Source organism: Gastrolobium bilobum, unplaced genomic scaffold (genome assembly GCF_033153095.1).
Source record: "Gastrolobium bilobum isolate Gb01-03AN ecotype WA unplaced genomic scaffold, APGP_CSIRO_Gbil_v1 utg5828, whole genome shotgun sequence".
In the NCBI taxonomy this organism is placed as follows: Eukaryota; Viridiplantae; Streptophyta; class Magnoliopsida; order Fabales; family Fabaceae; genus Gastrolobium; species Gastrolobium bilobum.
Genome location: NW_026899870.1, coordinates 8670 through 29730, shown reverse-complemented (window position 1 = coordinate 29730; position 21061 = coordinate 8670). Strand labels below are relative to the sequence as shown.

Genomic DNA, 21061 nt, shown 5'->3' with positions numbered 1-21061 from the left:
ATTATTAATTTATCAAGAACCTTCCTGTAAAACAACATCTAAACAAACAAATAGAATACGGGTAATATTAAAATATTAAAGAAAGCCAAAGTATGAAGAAATCAGTGGTAGTCAATAGTTTGGAATGGAATTAAAAGAAAACCTATCAAATCCAAACCATCAAATTTTGTTCTGAAAGCTCAAACCCATCCAACAAAACCATCAAAACAATATTTTAAAAAACAAAAGAGATTTTGCTTTACTTGTGTGCTATAAAAGAATTCAATATAGGTGTTTAGTTAGCACGTAGCTTTCAAGGTCATTGGATGAGTTTGCGTTGAAAATTTCCTGGCTTAGCGTGAAGAGCTGGACTCTGATCCAAAAACTATTACTCAACATCATCATCATCCCTCTCTAACCCTTTTTATACCCAATATATTGCTCATTCTTCTCTCACATTCAATCCAATCCAGACACACCAAACCCCAAAAAAACCTTTCACTTTCTCTGTTTTTCTCTCAAACTGATACATCAAAATGGAGGGTCTTATTCCTTTTGTTTACAAGGCTATAGTGCAGTTCAAGAATGGCAAAGAAGGTCCTATAGGATCATGGATTTGTGAGTCACCTTCATACTCATATATGAGACTTCCTGGTGATTCGGGTCGGTTTCAAAACCCTGCTTCATTCTCTGCATCTTCACCATCTTCCAACCCTGCTTCTTCTGCTGCTACCCAGATCATTGTTTCTTCTGGTGTTCAATCTCCACATCAGTGCTTGACACATCGTCGAGTTGCAGCATGAACATGAACATGAACATCTTGGTACTTGCCTGAAGGAAGCTGAAGGTGCAGACCAACCAGTTTTAGTAAATGAAAAGTGATCAATCACTGTCATATAGAGGGACTTGATTCAAGTTTGTGCATTCAAATATTGGGAAGCTCGGTTCTTAGTTTGGACTTTGAAGTTGTGAGCGTGTGGAAAACCAAAAGGGTCATACGCTTGGTTAGTGGTGGTGTTGTGTAAATTGTAAATATGGGTTTCTGATTTTATGGTTAAAGGGTCACTTGAAATATGAGTTTGTAGGCAAATTAATAAGCAAAATGTATGTATTTCTTGGTCTAAGGGGTCACGGAAACCGTGAGTTGTAGAATAAAGCCGTGAGTTGTAGAATAAAGCAATCAATCTGCAATTGTTTGTTTTTAATTTTATATTCTGACTTCTGATTTCATTTCTTCTTTCTTCTGATATTTTATACACATTCAAAGTTTGGGACTGTGAGAATTATTGTTAAAAAGAGCTTGCAATAAGCAAGTTTTCTGATTTTGTGTTCTTAGCCAAAATGGAAATATCGAGTTATAAGCAGAATTGAACTATTCGAAGAGAAGCGAGTTGGTAAAACCTTTGATCATCATCATCCAACAAGATATTCCTTAAAATTGTGTTTTAACTAAAAAAATTAAATACCTTTTTTGATCCTTACCAAAAAAACACAGGGTCCAAATTAATCCCCGAGAAAAGAAAAGAAAAAAGTTAATTTGTGATAGCTCTGAAATTTTTATTCTTTAAAATTGTGATCCCTTTAAAATTCAGATAAAATCTACGTTAATTCCTCAGAAAGGATTAATATAGATCTTTTTTCTAAAGAATTAAAATGGGTTCTGTAATTTTTTGTTTACGAAAAAAAATATTTACTCTCAAACATATTAAGTTTGGTAGACGGCGGCGGCTAAAGGGGAAGTTTCTTCAACAAATGCAAAACAAACTATTTGTTTCGACAACCTAATCCAAAATTTGCAAATTGAAAATTTTCATAATTTGTTCTTAAATCTTTTTTTTTTTAATAGGGTAGAAACCATATGCTACATGCGAGGCTCTCCAATCATCTCATTTTGACCATAGTCCATTTGTAAAGAGATCCATACGAAAGCATTGCTAGACCTCTTGCTTAGCCATATTCTCTAGTTTCTTTTCGGTCATGGATTTAGTGGATTCTTTACACTGATTGGGTTTGGGGTTTGGGTAGCTCCCGTTAAGCCTCTCTTTAAGCTCACGTTGGACTTGTTTCCTATTCTCATGCCTCTGTTTCTTAATGGCCAATCCAATAAGTGCATCAGATTCAGTACAAACTCCTAGGCATGAGCCGAATAATCCCAAAATTCGTATTACATCCAATGTAATACCACCGGTCATTGACCTAGCCAGGGTATTGAAACGCTGATTCAACCAGTGGATCATCGCTTGAATTACATAACTCGGATTAGTACATAAAAACCTATATTATATACATAAAAATACTCAAATACATGTAAAAAATTATTATGCAGAGCTACAAACATATATAATTTTTGTAGGGATAAAAAAAGTCATATATGATGATAACCACATATAGTATATTGTAAAAGAAATAAACAAAGAAAAAAAATTTAAGTATCAGGTAACCACGTGTAATTTCTCTACCAAATATCCCCAACTAACCATGTTTAATAATTATAAGGCATTTACCAATAACTCTTCCCATAAAAATGGATTTGCAAGAAATCAATATGTCTCATTCTCCTAATATACTGTTTCGCAAATTGCTCCGTCTTTGAAGCTAAAATTTGATGTCATTGTATGAGAATATACTACTAGAAGAAAAAAAAACTGCAAATTTTTTTGAAACGAGTTTCATAGTTTTTTAAGAACTTGAAATAAAAGGGTATTTGAAATATTATTGAATCGTATTTGAATCTGTACAGTCTCTATTTACAGAGACTTCTTGACCTAATTTTGACCTAATGGGCTTGGCCCAATATACAAGTAACAGACTAAATAAATACAAATAAATGACGACATAATTACTAATAAATGACTACATAATTACTATTTACAACATAAGACAAGACGAGACAACTTTGCTTTTTGATTTTATTTTATTTATTATAAAAATGCATGACCCTCTGGTTTTGATGACCAACCTGGTCACCGATTTTGAAAAAACTCAGTCGGTTCGAACCGATTTTTGTTGAGTCTAATAGATGGCTGGTCTGATACTTGACTTGAACCGATCAAATGATTGATTCATTGGGTTCCGGGTCGACCCGATCGCTTCAAGTCGGGTTTGATAACACTGATTACACTCTCGTGTTATATTAACTAGAGTCGCACAATCCCTAACTCGATGTTTTATTAGTGGCAAGTTAAGGTGTAAGTTCAACACTTTTAATTCTCTCTACAATGTGGCGAAATGCTGAAAATTAAAGTATATATAAAATAAAAAATATTTAATATTGTAAATTTATTTATAGTATAAGTTAATATTATTAAATTCGGCTCGGACCAATTGGGTTAATCCACAAACCGGTGAACCGACGATATAACTAGTCCAAGTGAGTCAACGGATCGACCATGTAATATTCTTGGAGAAAACTAATTCGACCTGATCAATTTTTGGTAAAAATTGATGTCCCAGCTGATTTTATTTAAATCGTTCAACCAATACGTCATGTGATTTTTTTAAAACAAAAACAAAAGCAAAATAGTAAAATATTGTGTTTTTACTCCACTACCCGCAATTCAAATCCTTAAATTGCAACATATATATATATATATATATATTTATCCAAATCACCCAACCAAATTAATGGTCAGGTTGAATTTAACATCGTTAGTACGAATAAATCTTTGGTACTACTGTTGTACCAAAGATTCAGTGCATTCCACCAATAAAAATATTACATGTCAGTTAATTTTATTTTTTTCTGTCAAATTTTTTCTCTCTCATCTGATGTGTAATGCTCTCATTGATGAGATACACTGAATCTAGGTACAACAGTAACAAAGATTTATTCTGTTAGTACAAGTACATAAGAAAATAAAGTAAGTACGAGGCTGATTAGGAGTCGCTTCTTGTATAATCAATGTTATAACCTATATGATAAATGGTATCAATTGATAGTATTTCCATTGATTTAAAACTGTACATCAATGTATCTTAAATAGAATAGGCTGTTACGGCTGTTACCAAACAGTCTGTTACCAAATAGTAAAACAACTTCCTAAAGATAAGTAACTACACCTAATTACAAAAGGACTCAGTTATACATATCCTAACAAACTACAGGTTACAACATATCACAGCAAATCATAACAACATATAGAATCTTCTATTCCAACACTCCCCCTCAAGTTGGAGCATGAAGACATGAAATGCCTAACTTGGAAAGAACGGCAAGAAATGGAACACGACCAAGTGCTTTGGTGAAAATGTCTGCGAGTTGCAAATGAGAACGAACAAAAGTAGTTCGAATCGTCTTAGAAACCAACCTTTCCCGGACAAAATGGCAATCAATTTCAATGTGTTTAGTTCGCTCATGGAACACAGGATTTGCCGCGATATGTATAGCGGCTTGATTATCACAACATAATTCCATAGGATCATCATGGATAACATCAAGTGAAGCAAGAAAAGACTTCAACCATATCAATTCTGCTGTCGCGGCAGCCATGGAGCGGTACTCAGCCTCTGCTGAGGAGCGTGAGACAGTGAGTTGCTTCTTTGTTTTCCAAGAAACAGGTGAGGTTCCAAGCATAATGAAGAACCCAGAAACTGACCGGCGAGTTAAAGGGCAGCTGGCCCAATCTGAATCACAGAAAGCATGAATTTTGAGATCACTTTTGGAAGAAAGGAGGATACCTTGGCCAGGATTCATTTTGATGTATCTTAGTACCCGAATGGCAGCCTCATAATGTGCTTCCTTTGGAGCTTGCATGAACTGTGAAAGAGTGTGCACTACATAACTCAAATCAGGACGAGTGATCGTAAGGTACACTAGCTTGCCGACAATTCTTCTATAGCGACCTGAATCATCATAGTCAGGTCCATCTGCCAGAGCTAAGCGATGATTCTGTTCAATTGGAAACTGAACCGGTTTACAATCCAACAAACCTGTTTCTTTGAGGATATCTAATGCATATTTTCGTTGGCACAAGAAGATACCCTCATTGCTACGGGCAACCTCGATGCCCAAAAAATATTTCAAGTGACCCAAATCTTTAATTTTAAAACACTTGTTAAGATAAATCTTAACCTCTTGACATGCTTGGGAATCATTGCCTGCCAACACCAAATCATCAACATAGACTAGTATGGTCAAGAAGGTAGAACCACGCTTCAAAGTGAACAAAGTGTGATCTGCTTCGGATTGAACAAAACCGTATTTAATAAGTGAGGAACTCAACTTTGCAAACCAATTCCTGGGAGATTGTCGTAAGCCATATAACGACCTTTGCAAACGACACACTTTTCTTCCTTGTCCTTGATTAAAGCCTGCCGGTATGCGCATATACACTTCTTCGTCCAGTTCTCCATTAAGAAACGCATTATGAACATCCATTTGGTGCAAGTACCAACCTTTTGCAGCTGCAACCGAGAGTAGAGTTCTAACACTCACCATTTTCGCTACAGGAGCGTAAGTTTCATGGAAATCTTCTCCTGGAACTTGATGATTACCTGCAATTACCAACCTTGCTTTGTAGCGCTCGATGCTACCATTGGAATGATATTTAATTTTATATACCCATTTACATGGAAGGGCATGTTTTCCTGCAGGTAAATCAGTGATAGTCCACGTATTATTTTATTCTAGTGCATGTATCTCCTGAGCCATAGCTTTACGCCAAACATCATTGGTCATTGCTTCTTTAAATGACCGAGGTTCACTACCTGCATCAATAGCAGCAACAAAAACTCGATGTTTTGAAGAAAAATTGTTAGTATTCACATAGTTGGCAATTGGATACCGTATACCTGAGGTGGAGCTAGAAGAGGTGAGACTGGGAGTGTATGTATGTGCCTCAATCAGATTACATTTGTAGTTACTCAAATAGGACGGAGGCCTTCGTGTGCGTGCTGGACGAAGAGAATCGTTTTGAGCTGATTCTGCACTTCTTTGCACAAGTTCGTGAGCTGAATCTTCATTCCTTTGTACGAGAGCAGGAGCTGGATCCTCACTCCTTTGCACTTGATCAGCATTTGATGTAGAATCTTCATTCGGCTCCCTTTCAGACTGATGGACACTCCCCCTATCTTCCAACTGCACTTCTGCCTCACAATCATTTGAAGTTGATTGAGATACTGGATTGGCAGAATCATTAGAATCTATTGGTATAAATGTAGGTAATGATGGGCTAGGTGTAGGCACACTTATAGCAACAAAAGGAAACTCATCTTCGTGGAAACTGACATCTCGTGACACAAAGAATTCCTTAGTATTAAGATCATACACTCTCCAACCTTTCTGCCCATAAGGATAACCAACAAACATACACCGCCTAGACCGTGGACTAAATTTGTTTGTAGGTTTTGGTTGTGTCACCGCATAACATAGGCAGCCAAATATCCTTAAGTGACTGTAATCAGCAACAGATCCATGCAAAAGCTCATAAGGAGTTTTGCCATTGAGAAGCTTTGTGGGAGTTCTATTAATAATATGAGCTGCTGTCATCACACTCTCTCCCCAGAATTTGATTGGCAAGTTTGATTGAAACAAAAGAGCACGAGACACATTTAGAATATGCCTATGCTTCCGTTCTACTCGACCGTTCTGTTGCGGCGTATGAACACAGGATTTCTGATGGAATATACCATTGGCAGTGAATAATTCAATCATCTTGTTGGAAGTAAATTCAGTTCCATTATCTGATCTAATACTCTTAACTGTTGTATTAAACTGATTTTGCACCATTAAAAGAAATTTTCGTAACACACCAAAAGTTTCACTTTTGTCACCTATCAAACAAACCCAAACAGCACGACTGAAGTCATCGACTATCGTTAAAAAATAATAAGCACCAGAGAAAGAGGAAGTGCGGTAAGGACCCCATGTATCACAATGAAGAAGATCAAAAAATTTATTACTCTTTCGATCACTAATGGGAAACGAGGATCGATTTTGTTTGGCACGATAACAAATATCGCATGCCTTATTGTTTACATTGCCAAATTGAATGCTACTAGAAAAAGGAATCAGAGAAAGTGCTTCGGATGATGCATGGCCCAACCGCTTGTGCCAAAGTTCTTGCGTATCACTGGAGCGAACTGTTAAAGCTGCTGCTTGGCTTGGTCGAAACACATACACACCATCCCTGTGATCACCCAATCCAATCTCCGTCCTCAGCTTGCGGTCCTGCAAAACACAACTATTATTAGTGAATACCACATCAACATTATGTTGTCGTACCAACTGAGATACAGATATCAAGTTACACTTTAAATTTGGCACAAATAAGACATTGGATAATGAAAAAGAAGGAGTAAACGAAACAGATCCTTGTTGCACAGCATAAGTAATAGCTCCATTGGGTAAACCGATTGCCAAAGGTTCAACATCTGTAACATTCTCCAGCAATTTCAATACCCCTGTCATGTGGCGTGATGCACCACTATCTATAAGCCAGTGACAATGGGAATCTTTACGATTTAATTTGTCCTTTGAGCGTTGCGGGTTGTCAACCAATGATAACAATTGTGTCACCACGTCAGGTGTCAGAACGGCGAATGCATTTGCTTGCTCTAGTGGTTCCTCCGTTTGAGCTGCGTGTGCACCAAATGGCTTTGCATGGAATCCTCCTTGTGGGTTACTTCCAATTCTCGTAGTTGGCTTCTCCTCTCAGCATAACGGTTGTTAAAAGAATCCCTGGGCTATCTGATCCAGTCAGATAGAATGGTGATCCAGGGTCTGATGGCTTCAACCTGCTGCTGTTTTCATTGGCCATCTTCAACAGAAGCTATCTCCTGCTCACTGTTTTCAGAGTCTACACGTTGCGGAAGTTTTTTTTTTTTTTTAACAAGGGATCGCTCTGATACCATGATAAATGGTATCAATTGATAATAAAATAGGCTGTTACGGCTGTTACCAAACAGTCTGTTACCAAATAGTAAAACAACTTCCTAAAGATAAGTAACTACACCTAATTACAAAAGGACTCAGTTATACATATCCTAACAAACTACAGGTTACAACATATCACAGCAAATCATAACAACATATAGAATCTTCTATTCCAACACTATAAAACCATTTCTCATTATTATCAATTTGTTGGGAGAAGTGAATGCAATGAGACAATTGGAAATTGAACCCCAAAGCCCGCCGCTTTTGAACAAGACGATTGTGTTCCATGGAATTTGGAATATGGAGAATCGTGATTTATGACTTTCATAACGACAATTATAAGTTTTTCTAAGTCATTTTGCCTTACAATTTGATAGAATGCTTGTTCGTGCAGCCACCGGAGCGACTATCCATTAGCATAAGAACAGGTGTGAAGGGGCAATAATTAATATTGAATTGGTTGGATTCTGTGAGAAGCACACGTAGAAGTTTGCGCCGAGGAGACAAATGGGTCATGCGATGTTAAATCGTCAAAGAATGCTGTGCCAAACTTTGGATCATGTAAATTCCAAATTATAAGGACACACACTGCGTCAAGTTATCGTCTGATTGACGAATGTAATAAAAACAAAAAAACAAAAAACAAAAAAATTACATTATAGGGACCCAAAAATATATTTATTTTTTGTCTTTCAGAATTAATGTGCAGAAAAAGATGTGAATTTAATTGCTTGTGACTATTATTGTGAAAAACTATGTATAAAAACATAAAAACTTACGTTTTTACAATTTTTACTAAAGTGATTCGTGTTAAAACTTAAATAAAAACGGTTCTTGGTAAAAGCTTATAGAAATGCCGCGTAAAAACGGTAAAAACTTACATTTTTATCGTTTTGACCGTTTTTACTTAAAAGTAAAAGTTTAATAAAAAAAAAGATTTATAAAAAAAAACATAATTTTCATTTTCCACAAATCATATTCACACAGTATCTTAATATATTTTTGTTTGGATATATGTTTTTTATAATTATGTCTTATAAAGCTGCAATTTTATTATAAGTTATGCTATAAGAATCGTTTTGTGTTTTTGGATCATTGTATGTATTGAAAGAAGTGAAATTATTTCCTAATGAGCGATGATCCAAAATCTGCAGAGTGTATAAAGCAGTTAGAGCAAATTGGTTATCCATTACTTGTTAATTATCACTGTTTATAATTTTGATACTTGATTATGAAAAATAATTTTTCTTTTTAGATAGATAAGTAGCTCAACACACATGTTCATTATGTGATTTTTTTTTACTTGCATATATATAATTTTATATCTTGACCTTAAGTGGTAGAAAGTAGAAACTTTATGTTTCGTGTCGTTTCTACGTTTTACGTTTCTACCACCCCTTTTCGTTTCTACGTAGAAACTTGAGTTTGACAACATTGCTTGTGACTAAAAAATATGAATGGATAAGAGATAACTCATTCCCTTAATTGAAATAGAATATTCTATCTTTTTTTTTATGGCTATTTTACCTACTTATGTCCAATGCCGTTAGATCAAAACTTTAATTAATTTTTACTCTTTCTTTCTCCTCTTGAAATTCTAATCTAATGATATTGGAGATACATAAATAGAGTAAGAATAAAAAAGATAAATATAATATCTTATCTTGTTATGTTGACGTCAACTTACATCATTTTAAGTGAGGTCAAGGTCATGTAGGAAATAAATAGGTGTAATATACATTTTTTTTCTATAAAAAAGACTAAGTTTAATTTCTCCAAATTAAATGTCCTTCACAAAAACGGGCCCAGAATTTTTTATAATAGGCGGCAAAAATAAAATTTTAAAATTATAAGAGTAAATATCATTTTTGGTCCTCATCAAATTTTATGATGTCCACTTTAGTTCCTAGCAAATAAAAAGGCTATTTGTGGTCTCTAAGAAATTCGAAATGAACCCATTTAGTTGAAATCGTGGTCACTCACAAATTCAAAAAAGACCCACATTAGTCCCTCAAAAGGACTAAAATGGATCCATTTTGAATTTCTTAGGGATCACGAATAGCCTTTTTATTTGCTAGGGACTAAAGCGGGCATAGAAAAATTTGCTGAGGACCGAAAATAATATTTACTCAAATTATAAATATTATTAAGACCAATAAGAGATACTAACTATTATAAATATTTTTGAGAAAAGGACTAACTATTAGTATTAACACCTATTATTATTAAAAAATATTATCTTATATATAAAAAAAATTAAAATTTAGGGAGTGGTGGCCATCAATGCTATCCCTTCCTAGGTCCGGCCCTGATCCTTTATGCTTGACTTTGGTTTGCTAGCAGTTCATCATGCATGTCACGATTGAAAGTGTAGCTTCATCATCAACTACAATTGACTTGTATACCCAAAAACATACATAAATTACAATGTAGCCATCTCATAAACTGTTGTTTCTAAGTCTTTTCAGAAAAAATATCTATAAACATAGCACTATCATTGTACACCATATCATAGCCACGTTAGCAAAAACAATATCGATGAGCTTTGTGAGTATAACATTAACATTGTCAATCCATGCATGCTTAGAAAGAAACATGCATATCTTCCTTAAAAAAGCGAGATATTCTTCAATTTGATAAAACCTAAATCAGCTACATGCAATGTTTCACAGATCATACACTAACACGTTCAGAGTCCATTAATGTAGTGCCATTTACAGCATATTCTAGTTCTCTACATCTTAAGAATTACCATATCTGTATCTTTCCATCAAAATAAACAAATTTTTGGAAAAGCGCAGCAAATTTCACATTCTCCTATATGTGTATAGTTGGCTGCGTGGCACACATTATTTTTTTTTTCTTTTTCTATATCATTTTTCCTTCTAAATTCAAGTGAGAAATAAAAAAAATTAAAATCTCTAACAACACTATATATATATAGCAGCAATTACTTTCTTTTTAGTATATGATGCCATATTACAACACTGGTTGCTCTTTGATGGAACAACATAAGATTACAACGTTAATATTCACAATTGCAGCATTGTTGCTATTATGCACCGTGACGGCGCGGCAGTGTGGGAACTGCGGCCCGAACCCGGTCCCATACCCGTTGAGCACAGGACCCGACTGTGGAGACCCGTTTTACAAGATCCGGTGCACCGCAGGGACACTGTGGTTGGATGCACTCGCCGGATCATCGTACACAATCAGGTCCATTGACCCGATAACCCGTCGGATCATTATCCGACCCGCAACCCTTGCAGGAAGCGCGTGCGTCTCCACGGACTTCCGCAGCGAAGGCATCCACCTGAACGTGACCCTTCCTTTCAGCTTGGCTGCGAAAAACACCGTCTTGGTGTTCAACTGCACAGCCGCAGCGCCTCACGCGCCAACGATGGACTGCTCGGTGAGCAGCCTGTGCCACAGCTACATCAAGGACCTGCCGTATGCAGGCGGCGCTTGCGGGCGCGTGAGCATGTGCTGCGCGTACAGGACTTGTGGGACTCTCAAGGAGTATGTGGTTAGGGTGCACGCGGGAGGATGCGCGGCGTATCAGAGTTTTGTGGATCTGGACGGTGCGGCGGCGACGGCGGGAAAGAAGTGGCCGGAGCCTGGGGTTGGGATCGAGTGGGTGGCACCACAGGAACCTGTTTGTAAAGGGCCAATAGATTGCAATGTATTTTTGAATTCTAAGTGTGGAGTGGGCCCTCTTGGTGGGGTACAAAGGTGCTTTTGCAATGCTGGATTTAAGTGGGACCCTATCAATGGATTGTGTCAATCCCAAACACAAAGTAAGTCCACAGGTAAAGTTGTTAGTTTTATTAATGGAAAAAATGCTTGTATTTTTAATGATATCATTTATATCATTTTATTTTTATAAAAAGATGAGATTCATATTTTTATTTTTGTTTTGTTTATTTTTTTTTTCATAATCTATCTTTATATTTTATTTAATATGACATAATTTTGTATTTTTTTAAATAACACATATTTTTTCCATTATTAATATAACATTTTTGCTTCCAAAGCTAAAGTTAATACTTGGTATATTTGTTGGTTAAAATTGTACGAGGAAAGTTATATTGAAAATTTTTATTTTTATAAACTTACAAATTATATTATATATTTCAAGTAAGACTTCACTCAAGAATATGTTAACGATAACATATAATATAGTTAATAAGAATTTGTAAATAAAAAATTTATAAATATAACCTTTCTCAAATTATATATATGATATAAATGTTCACATAATGTTGTGATTGAGTCTATGTTTTGGTTCAGTTTAATTTCAAAACAATATATTATCCTTACGATTTTTTCAAAAAATTATAAGTAAGCTAATCTAAACCCATAACTATTTTTTTATGTCAAAAGTGTATACACATATAATTATTAAAAATTGTATATTCACATTATTTGTGACAAAAAAGAACATCCGTGTTAAGTTGCTATTATAAATTTTTAAGAAATATTTTTAATTAAAGAAATCACTTGCAAAAATTTTGATATTTCGTTTTATTAAAAGAATTACATTAATATTTTAGTTTAATAAAATAAAGTTTATCTTAGAAAACAAAAATTAATTTTTTAAATCTGAACATTATAAAAATATTATTTTTTTCCTTTCATTATTTTAATTTTCATTATGATTTTCATCGTGCATTTTAAATTTTTTCGTTACTTTAGCAGTATATTAAATATCAACACTAAACATTAGGATTTTTTTTTCTTTCATCGTGTTTCAAATTTTAGTTTGCTTTGAACAATTTTTCCTGAAAAAAAATATAGATTAATCGGAACCCTTTATTGTTGTTTAATTTTTATTTTTTAATATGCAGATACAAAGTGCACAGGACATGGTAAAGGCAGCCCCTGCAAAGTTCGTAAAAAAAAGAAAATGCTTCTGACTGGTATCTGCTAACAAATAATTACTCACGTTTACTATAGCTGTTATGTTTTTTTTTTTTTTTAGAAATATAAAAGCATTAATAAAACTTTTACTTAATTAATCTAAATTTTTGAGTTAAAATAATTCTTTACATGATTTTAAAGTTTCTATGATCAAAATATCTCCACCTAATTGACCCCTATATTAGAAAATAGTGTTAGGAAAATATAAAATTAATAAAGCTTTCACCTAAGAGCTTACCCTTTTCACTTTGTTCGCTTGTGAGAGACAAGCCAAATGCAATATAATTTACTTGTAAATGACCATTGTGTTTGTGCTCTTTTTTATTCTTAAACTATGCTGTTTTCAGCGGTGGCTATTTCCTTAGGAGGAATAGTCTCTATAGCAACAGTAATTGGAGTCATTCTCTACAAGAAGCATAGTCAAGTGAAGAGAAAAGCAAAGAAGACCATAATGAAAAGGAAGAAGGAAATCTCAAGTGTTAAAGCTAATGCTTTATCATCGAGGATCTTCACGGGCAGAGAGATAAAGAAAGCAACAAACAATTTCTCCCAAGAAAATCTCATTGGCTCTGGTGGTTTTGGTGAAGTGTTCAAGGGAACTTTTGATGATGGAACCATCACTGCCATCAAGCGTGCCAAGCTTGGAAACACAAAAGGCATTGATCAAATACAAAATGAGGTTCGAATACTCTGCCAAGTTAACCATAGAAGCCTAGTGAGACTTCTTGGTTGTTGCTTGGAACTTGAACACCCTTTACTAATATATGAGTATGTTTCTAATGGCACACTTTTTGATTACATACATCGCCACCACCCTTTTGGAACAAGGGCACCTCTCAAATGGCATCAAAGACTCAAAATTGCACACCAAACAGCTGAAGGACTTTCATATCTTCATTCTTCTGCTGTGCCACCCATTTACCACCGTGATGTGAAATCAAGTAATATACTTCTTGATGATAAGTTTGATGCCAAAGTTTCAGACTTTGGCTTATCTAGGCTTGTTGAATTAGCTGAAGAAAATAAGAGCCATATCTTCACTAGTGCTCGGGGAACACTTGGTTATCTTGACCCTGAATACTATCGTAACTTTCAACTCACAGATAAGAGTGATGTTTATAGCTTTGGAGTGGTGTTGATGGAGCTTCTAACTGCTCAGAAAGCTATTGATTTCAATAGGGAAGAAGAGAATGTGAACTTGGCTGTGTATGCTAAGAAGAAATTGATTGATGATAAGTTGATGGATGTTGTTGATCCGTTGCTTAAAGAGGGAGCTAGCAATTTGGAATTGGAAACTATGAAATCATTGGGTTATCTTGCAGCTACATGTATGGATGAGCAGAGACATCAACGGCCTTCAATGAAAGAAGTTTCTGATGAGATTGAATACCTGATTAAAATTGTTAAAGGTCAGGTTTCGAAACAATAAATGTGCCTATCTGGCAAAGTCACCCCCGAGTTACCTAGCAAAAATGTACCTTACCAAAAAAAAAAAAAAAATTGCTTTGAAATTTGCATAGTTCTTTATGATAACTGACAGAGTTCAGATATACAAGTAATAGAAACAAGGATTTGGATCTTTTTTGTGAATGTTATTTCACAATCACTTATTGATAATGATATAAGAGAGAGAAAAATATCATATAGTCATGTTATTTGATCACAATCACTCATTGATGATCACATAAGTGAGAGAAAAGTATATAATATTAAAATGAGTGATTATAATCAAATAACATGACCATATGACCATTTTTTCATATAAGAGAATCTAAATCCTAGAAACAATTATTTTATCCCCAAAAGAAAAAGGTATCAAATAGTTAAAAGGGTGTGAGGTAACATTGCTATTGGTGCTAACTAAAATATACATGGGAAACCCCCAAGGGTAGCTGAATTAGCAAATGAGCTCTCAAGGGTTTGCTTGGGTTAAGAGTTCAAATCCTGTCTCGAGCAAATTCTTGAAAAATCTTTGAAGGCCAGAAGACGTGTCTCTATCCTCAAATGAAGGATTAATCTTATTTTACCTCCGGTAGCGAAGTTCCATGCACCTGGTTCCAATGAGGGGTAGCCTTCAGGTCGTACTCCGTGGACAAGGTGACCGAAGGAGGTTGAATGGGGATACATCCAAATTATACCAGAGAATACATATATATATATATATATATATGTGTGTGTGTGGGAAAAGTATTTCTACAGCCACTTTAGATAAGGTTATCTACAGCTATCCATTTTTAACTAAGTATGACCGGTCATACTTAGTTATAACAATAAAGCTTTTCTTTTTTTCTTTTTTCCTCAAGCACTGTCGGCTGACGTGGCGGAGAGAGAAAATGCAATTTTGATGTATGACCAATCATACTTAGTCAAAAAGAGGTAGTTGTAGACAATCTTATCTAAAGTGGCTATAGAAATACTTTTCCCATATATATTAAATAAGCTCTTCGTATCTCATCGACTTCATTAGTTGAATATTCCCAAATTGGCTTATGCTCACGTTTAAACATTTATTTTTGACTATAATAATTTCATCAGCATGCTCAATTTTACGACACTTGGAAGAAGGTTGCTCATGAGAAGGTGCATCACTTTCAGAAATTATGTTTGCAGGAGCGTCACTGGTAGCACCATCAGAGGCTACTTTCTTTTTAAAGAATACATGATATGCCTCCAGCATATATATGATTTTAAGCCAAAAAGAGAAAGAATCTTGATCAATCTTGAATAAAATGGGCTATAATTATTATTAAATTGATAAATCCCAATCAGATACCTTCTCACTAAATTTCTGTGATTTTTGTAGTAAAAAGTACTACAAAAGAACGAGTTTCAAGCACTAGAGAAAGCTAAAGATAGTGTTCCCGCGCTGCTCCGCGCTAGTAGCGCGGGAGAATTCCTACATACACAGTGTTACCGCGCTACAAGCGCGGAATCTGCGTTAGTAGCGCGGATTCAGATACCTTTGTTAATTGTGCTGCGCTAGTAGCGCGGCGGGAAGCACGTGGCAGTTTTTAATCAGGATTCAAAGTTTATCTGGAGGAGATTCTAAACAACAATATGATCAAGATTTTGGACCAAGGAAACTAAGTCTATAAAAAGAAGACATAGAACCCTTAGACAGACATCTTTGGCTGGAGAGAATTGTGAGGATCAGAGAATTGAGAGAATTCTTGGAGACTCGCGCTGGAAATCACGATTCCACCGAAGTTGAAGACTGGAGAACATTGATCTTCCCTCTTCTTCTTCCTTTCTTTTTCTTTCATGAACAATTTTTCTTATTTTAATTTGTTTAAGTCATACATGAATATGTCTGGCTAATTTCTTTTTGTAGTTGGGATCATGGACCCAATACGAATTCTTTATATTTCCTGTATTATTTTAATAAGTTAATTAGTTAGTTTGTTTTATTCTGCTTGTGTTAATTTTTCCATATCCTTATTAGAACTTATCACTCTAATTATAGGACTTTGAGGGTTAGGGCTCACAATAGACATATTGGAGTTTTAATCTGGACAAAGGTAGAATAACAATTTGTGCATGACCTAGACATAGGCTTACATAGATTGCAGACTTTTAATTCATTTGCTTAATGCTTGATTCAAGCGAAATTACTAGGACACTAGGATTCTAATTGGGTTAAAGGATTGAAATCACTAAGACATTAGGGTTCAACTAATTTATAGGAAAATAATGAATTGTTTGAGCAAACAAATTAGTTAATTATCAAATACAATATAGGAATATAAAAGAGGATCAGGGGTGAAGTGCATCCTGGCTACAGTCTTTTTACAATTCTTCATAACTCATATTTTTCGTGACGTTCTTGATCTTTTCTTGCATGCGTTTTAATATTATTGTTTTTAAAATTCTGTTTTTAAATTACAACAATCAATCACTTTAACACTCAAACCAATTTTATTTTTCAACTTAAGAGAAATAGTTAAATTAATACTTGGTGCATTAATCCTCGAGGGAACGATCTTTACTTATCACTTTTATTACTTGAAACGAACGGTATACTTGCCGATTTCGCAACAAGTTTTTGGCGTTGTTGCCGGGGATTAATTACGCCAATATTAGTTTTAACTTTCGATCTTTGAGATTGAAATTTTTTTTTTTATTTTGTTACTAACTTGATTTCTCTATTTTATGCGAGGTAAAGCTAATAGTGAACCTTTACAGTTTGATCCAGAAATTGAGAAGACTGCAAAGAAGAACCGGAAGCTAACCAAGTTAAGGAAGCAAGAGGAATCCTCGAGTTCAGAGCCAAAAGCAGAACCCGAGATGGCAGCTCCCAATCCACCAGCGGAGGAAGAATTGATGGAGTCAATCCTAGCTCCTTTTTTCACTAGGCCAATTTCTAGCATCGTCAGACCACCAATCAACGCTAACAATTTTGATATCCAACCAACACTGATATCCTTGGTGGAAAAAAATCCATTTGGTGGGGAAGATTATGAAGACCCCATGATTTCATTGATAGATTTATAAGAATCTGTGATACAACCAAGCATCACAGGGTGTCAGATGATGCAATTAGACTCCGGTTGTTCCCTTTTGCTATAATAGGGAAAACTCTTAGATGGTTGGATAGACAAGCTCCCAACAGCATCAGAACGTGGAATGATCTGGCAGCCAAATTCTTCGTAGAGCACTTCTTCAGGGAGAAATACAACAAGTTGGTGAATGAAATCACCAACTTCACTCATCAGCAAGGAGAGACACTGTGCGTAGCTTGAACCAGATTCCAAGAACTGATCAGAAAGTGCCCCCAGTACGATTTTCCAGACAGAAAGAAGGTCAGAGTCTTTTAGAATGGAATGACACCAGACTTCAGAATGGTGGTCAATAGTGTAGCTGGTGGAACCATAGGGAAGAAAACAGCAGCTCAAACCTTAGAGCTGATTGACTTCATGGCAAGGAACAAGAACGCATCAATAGCGGTTCAACCAGTTCAACAAGTTCAACCAAAGAGGGGACTTCTGCAATTGGGAAATGATGATGCATCGTTAGCTGAGCAAAAGATCATATCTCAACAGCTCGCCAGTTTGGATACTAAATTGGATAAGATGCAACTTTCTACAGCTCAAGTTAATTCAGTTAACTGTGAGTATTGCAAAGGAGAGCATGAGACCAACGAATGTCCAACACTTGTAGGAGCTGATGCATTCCAAGTTAATGGAGTCTGGTATGATCCAAGACCACAACAGAACTTCCAGAGAAACCAGAACAATACTCCAGGGAACAACTTCCAAAGGAGAATTTAAGGAGGAGGTTTGGATTACAAATCCAACCAATATTTACAACCTCCTCCAATTCCACAGACTCAACCATCTGAATTAGAAAGAGTTGTACTGCAGTTGACAAAGACCACTAATGAATTCATGCAAGAGACTAGATCTGCTTTCAAGAATCACGAAGCGTCTATAAGGAATCTAGAAACTCAAATTGGGCAATTGTCAAGACAATTAGCTGAGAGAAATCCAGGAACATTCCCCAGTGACACCATAATTAACCCAAGGGAGCACTGCAATGCCATCACTACTAAAAGCAAGGATCTAGAAAAAGTGAAAGCTCCTACAAGCAAGAATGAGCACACACAAGAAGACAAGGAAGAAGCAAAGGAGCAACCTCCTGTAGTTTAAAAGAAGCAATGGGATTTTTCACGTTTTGAGAAACCTCTATATCCCATGAGGAGCAAGCAACATAAGCAAATGAAGCAATTGTTTAAATTTTTAGATATTTTTAAGAAATTTCAAATTAACATTCCTTTTGCAGAAGCTCTGGAGAAAATGTCTTCGTATGCCAAGTTCCTGAAGGAGACATTATCTAAGAAGCAGAAGCTCACAGAGTACGAACCTGTTACGCTAACAGAGAAGTACAATGCAATCCTATAGAAGAACTTGCCTCCAAAGTTAAAGGATCCAGGGAGGTTCAGTATTCCATGCACCATCGGCAAGACGACCATAGAGAAAGTCTTATGCGATCTTGGTGCCAGCATAAATGTGATGCCCTTCAACCTGATGAAGAAGCTGGGAATTGATGAAGTCAAGCCAACGAGGATGAATGTTCAACTGAATAATCGCTCAACAAAGCAAGCACATGGTATTGTGGAAGATGTGCTCGTCAAGGTAAACAAATTTCTAATTCCTGTTGATTTTGTTATTCTTGACATTGATGAAGATGCCAGTGTGCCTATGATCTTCGGGAGGCCATTCCTAGCAACTTCAGGAGCGCTAATCGATGTACCTAAGGGTGAGTTAATAATGCGCGTGGATGGAGAGCAAGCAACATTCAAGGTACTTACAAGTGAAGCTCCAATACTTGCATCTCAACCTAAAGATCAAGTTAACTATATTGCGGAGAAAAAGGTTGAGGAAAGAAACAAGAAGGAATTCCATCAGCAGCATGAAGAAAGCAAGCCAAAGGTGAAGATGGAAAAGCTCAAGAGTAAGGAAAAATATGTGAAAATTAAGTTTAAAGTTCTTGAGAACCCTCCTCCTCATCCACTTGCATATGATCATGGAAGGACACAATACTGGACCAAGAAGACTGGATAATCAATGGTAACATGCTTCCAACCACTATAATCACAAGGGGTACGTCAGGCTTGTGACGTTAAACAAGCGCTAGTTAGGAGGCAACCCAATAGTCATTTTTCTATTTTATTCATTTTATCTTTACTAGGTAGTTTTAATTTTAACAAGTCAAGTAATTGGTGAATTAGTGACCATATGGAAAAGTTTAAAATCTGGGAATTGGCGCTAGTAGCGCCACAAGACTGAAAAGAGACAGTAAGTCTGCGCTAACAACGCCAGTATAGCGCTATCAGCGCCAGAATCCCTCGAAATATTCGCACTTATAGTTCAAGATCCGCGCTATCAGCGCCAGAGGGTCAAAATCTTACAGTAGCTCCGCGCTAACAGCGCGAACTCCACGCTATCAGCACCAGAGTCAAAAGTCCATGTCACACACTTCACCATTTACTTTGACTTCGTATTTTATTTTTGTTATTTTGAGATTATGGTTTGATTATATCTCCTTTTACATGCTGAGTTTATGATTATTTTGTTTGATGTTTAACAAGTGTGTGTGTGTGTGTTTCACCTGCGCAGAAGTAGCTTCACTCGACTAGTTTAGTTATTGTTGAGGACAACAACATTCTAAATCTGAGAATTGGGCATATACCGTATGCGAAACCTGCTAACTGCAAAATTGCACAACAGAGACGCCTAACAGAAAATTTTTCTGTTAAAAAGGGGAGATACTTTAACCTTTCTTTTGATTAATTTCTATTGTTTTTAATTCAATATTTTTTTTATTCAATTTTTTTTAGAAAAAAAAAACTAAAAATAGTGAATTCCTTAACAAGCATTCCTAGATTTTGCAAAAGCTTACTCAGTAATTAAATAGATTGAATCATAAGAAGCATGATATCTGTGGAGCATTAAAATTTTAGATAATCTGAGAGTGATGATTGCTCGTTTGTATAACTACTTTGATGAATAATTTTTGGATAATGCTTGATGTGAAATTTTGAAATTAGATTCTAACTTGAATTATACCTGTGAGGATTGAGCCTAAACAGTAAAACTTTTCAGAGAGACCTCACTGTAGTAGTCTTATAGAACTTGATCTGTTTCTCTAGCTTGCATGCATTACTGATATGATAAAGGCACGTTTATTCTTGTTAACTTAGAGCCAAACAGCCTACCTAGAATAAAGTTTTCCATTGTTAAGCCCTTTTGAGCCTTAGACCAATTTATTCAAAAACCTGGTGAAAATTACTTAACCATTTCTCCATTGACACACCTTGAAAGAGACTGAAATGCTGATCAAAGGAAAAAGTCAAGGTACTTCTCAAAAGAAAAGTTAAGTAAGTTGAAAGAGGAAAAAGAAGAATGGTCTGCAAAAATGCAACTTAAAAGAGAAAAGAAAGAAAATATCTGCAAATAAGGAAAGAAAAGAAAAAGGTAGTGAAAAAGGGAATAATTATCCCGAAATGACAAAATGTGGCAAAATTAAAGACTAAGAAGGAAGTATTGTAAAAAATCTCAGTATTTCAGTCTCTCAAATTGATCAGCCTCTGTCCAAAAGATTCTTACCCCCAAACCAGGCCAAGTTATAACCTTTCAAAGACCTTTAGTATATGCATGTCAAATGAGTTCCTCAATCTTAGGAACTTGAGAATATGATCAAGCCTATGGAAATACTACTACACTGATGGAATGAGTGTTGAAACCATCAAACACTAGAGTGATGAGAGTATATATTTATCTAGTGAGG

At 35.5% G+C, this 21061-nt stretch overlaps 2 protein-coding genes across 2 annotated transcripts; both read left to right on the top strand.

Annotated features, from left to right (window-relative positions):
• Positions 1–464: 464 nt before the first annotated feature.
• On the top strand, positions 465–1103 carry LOC133294036 (uncharacterized). Its single transcript, XM_061492684.1, has one exon. The coding sequence runs from the start codon at positions 516–518 to the stop codon at positions 780–782; it is 267 nt and encodes an 88-aa protein (XP_061348668.1). The 5' UTR covers positions 465–515; the 3' UTR covers positions 783–1103.
• Positions 1104–10826: 9723 nt separating this feature from the next.
• Positions 10827–14204, top strand: LOC133294035 (wall-associated receptor kinase-like 20). Its single transcript, XM_061492682.1, has 3 exons — positions 10827–11638; positions 12707–12774; positions 13123–14204. The coding sequence occupies exons 1-3, from the start codon at positions 10827–10829 to the stop codon at positions 14202–14204; spliced, it is 1962 nt and encodes a 653-aa protein (XP_061348666.1).
• The last annotated feature ends 6857 nt before the right edge of the window (positions 14205–21061 follow it).

Excerpts from the sequence above, each read along its gene's own strand:
- LOC133294035 (XM_061492682.1), top strand. The coding sequence starts at position 10,827 with ATGCCATATTACAACACTGGTTGCTCTTTGATGGAACAACATAAGATT. Across the intron at positions 11,639-12,706 it reads CCTATCAATGGATTGTGTCA|AAAGTGCACAGGACATGGTA; the intron begins ATCCCAAACACA and ends ATATGCAGATAC. Across the intron at positions 12,775-13,122 it reads AAAGAAAATGCTTCTGACTG|CGGTGGCTATTTCCTTAGGA; the intron begins GTATCTGCTAAC and ends TGCTGTTTTCAG.
- LOC133294036 (XM_061492684.1), top strand. The coding sequence starts at position 516 with ATGGAGGGTCTTATTCCTTTTGTTTACAAGGCTATAGTGCAGTTCAAG.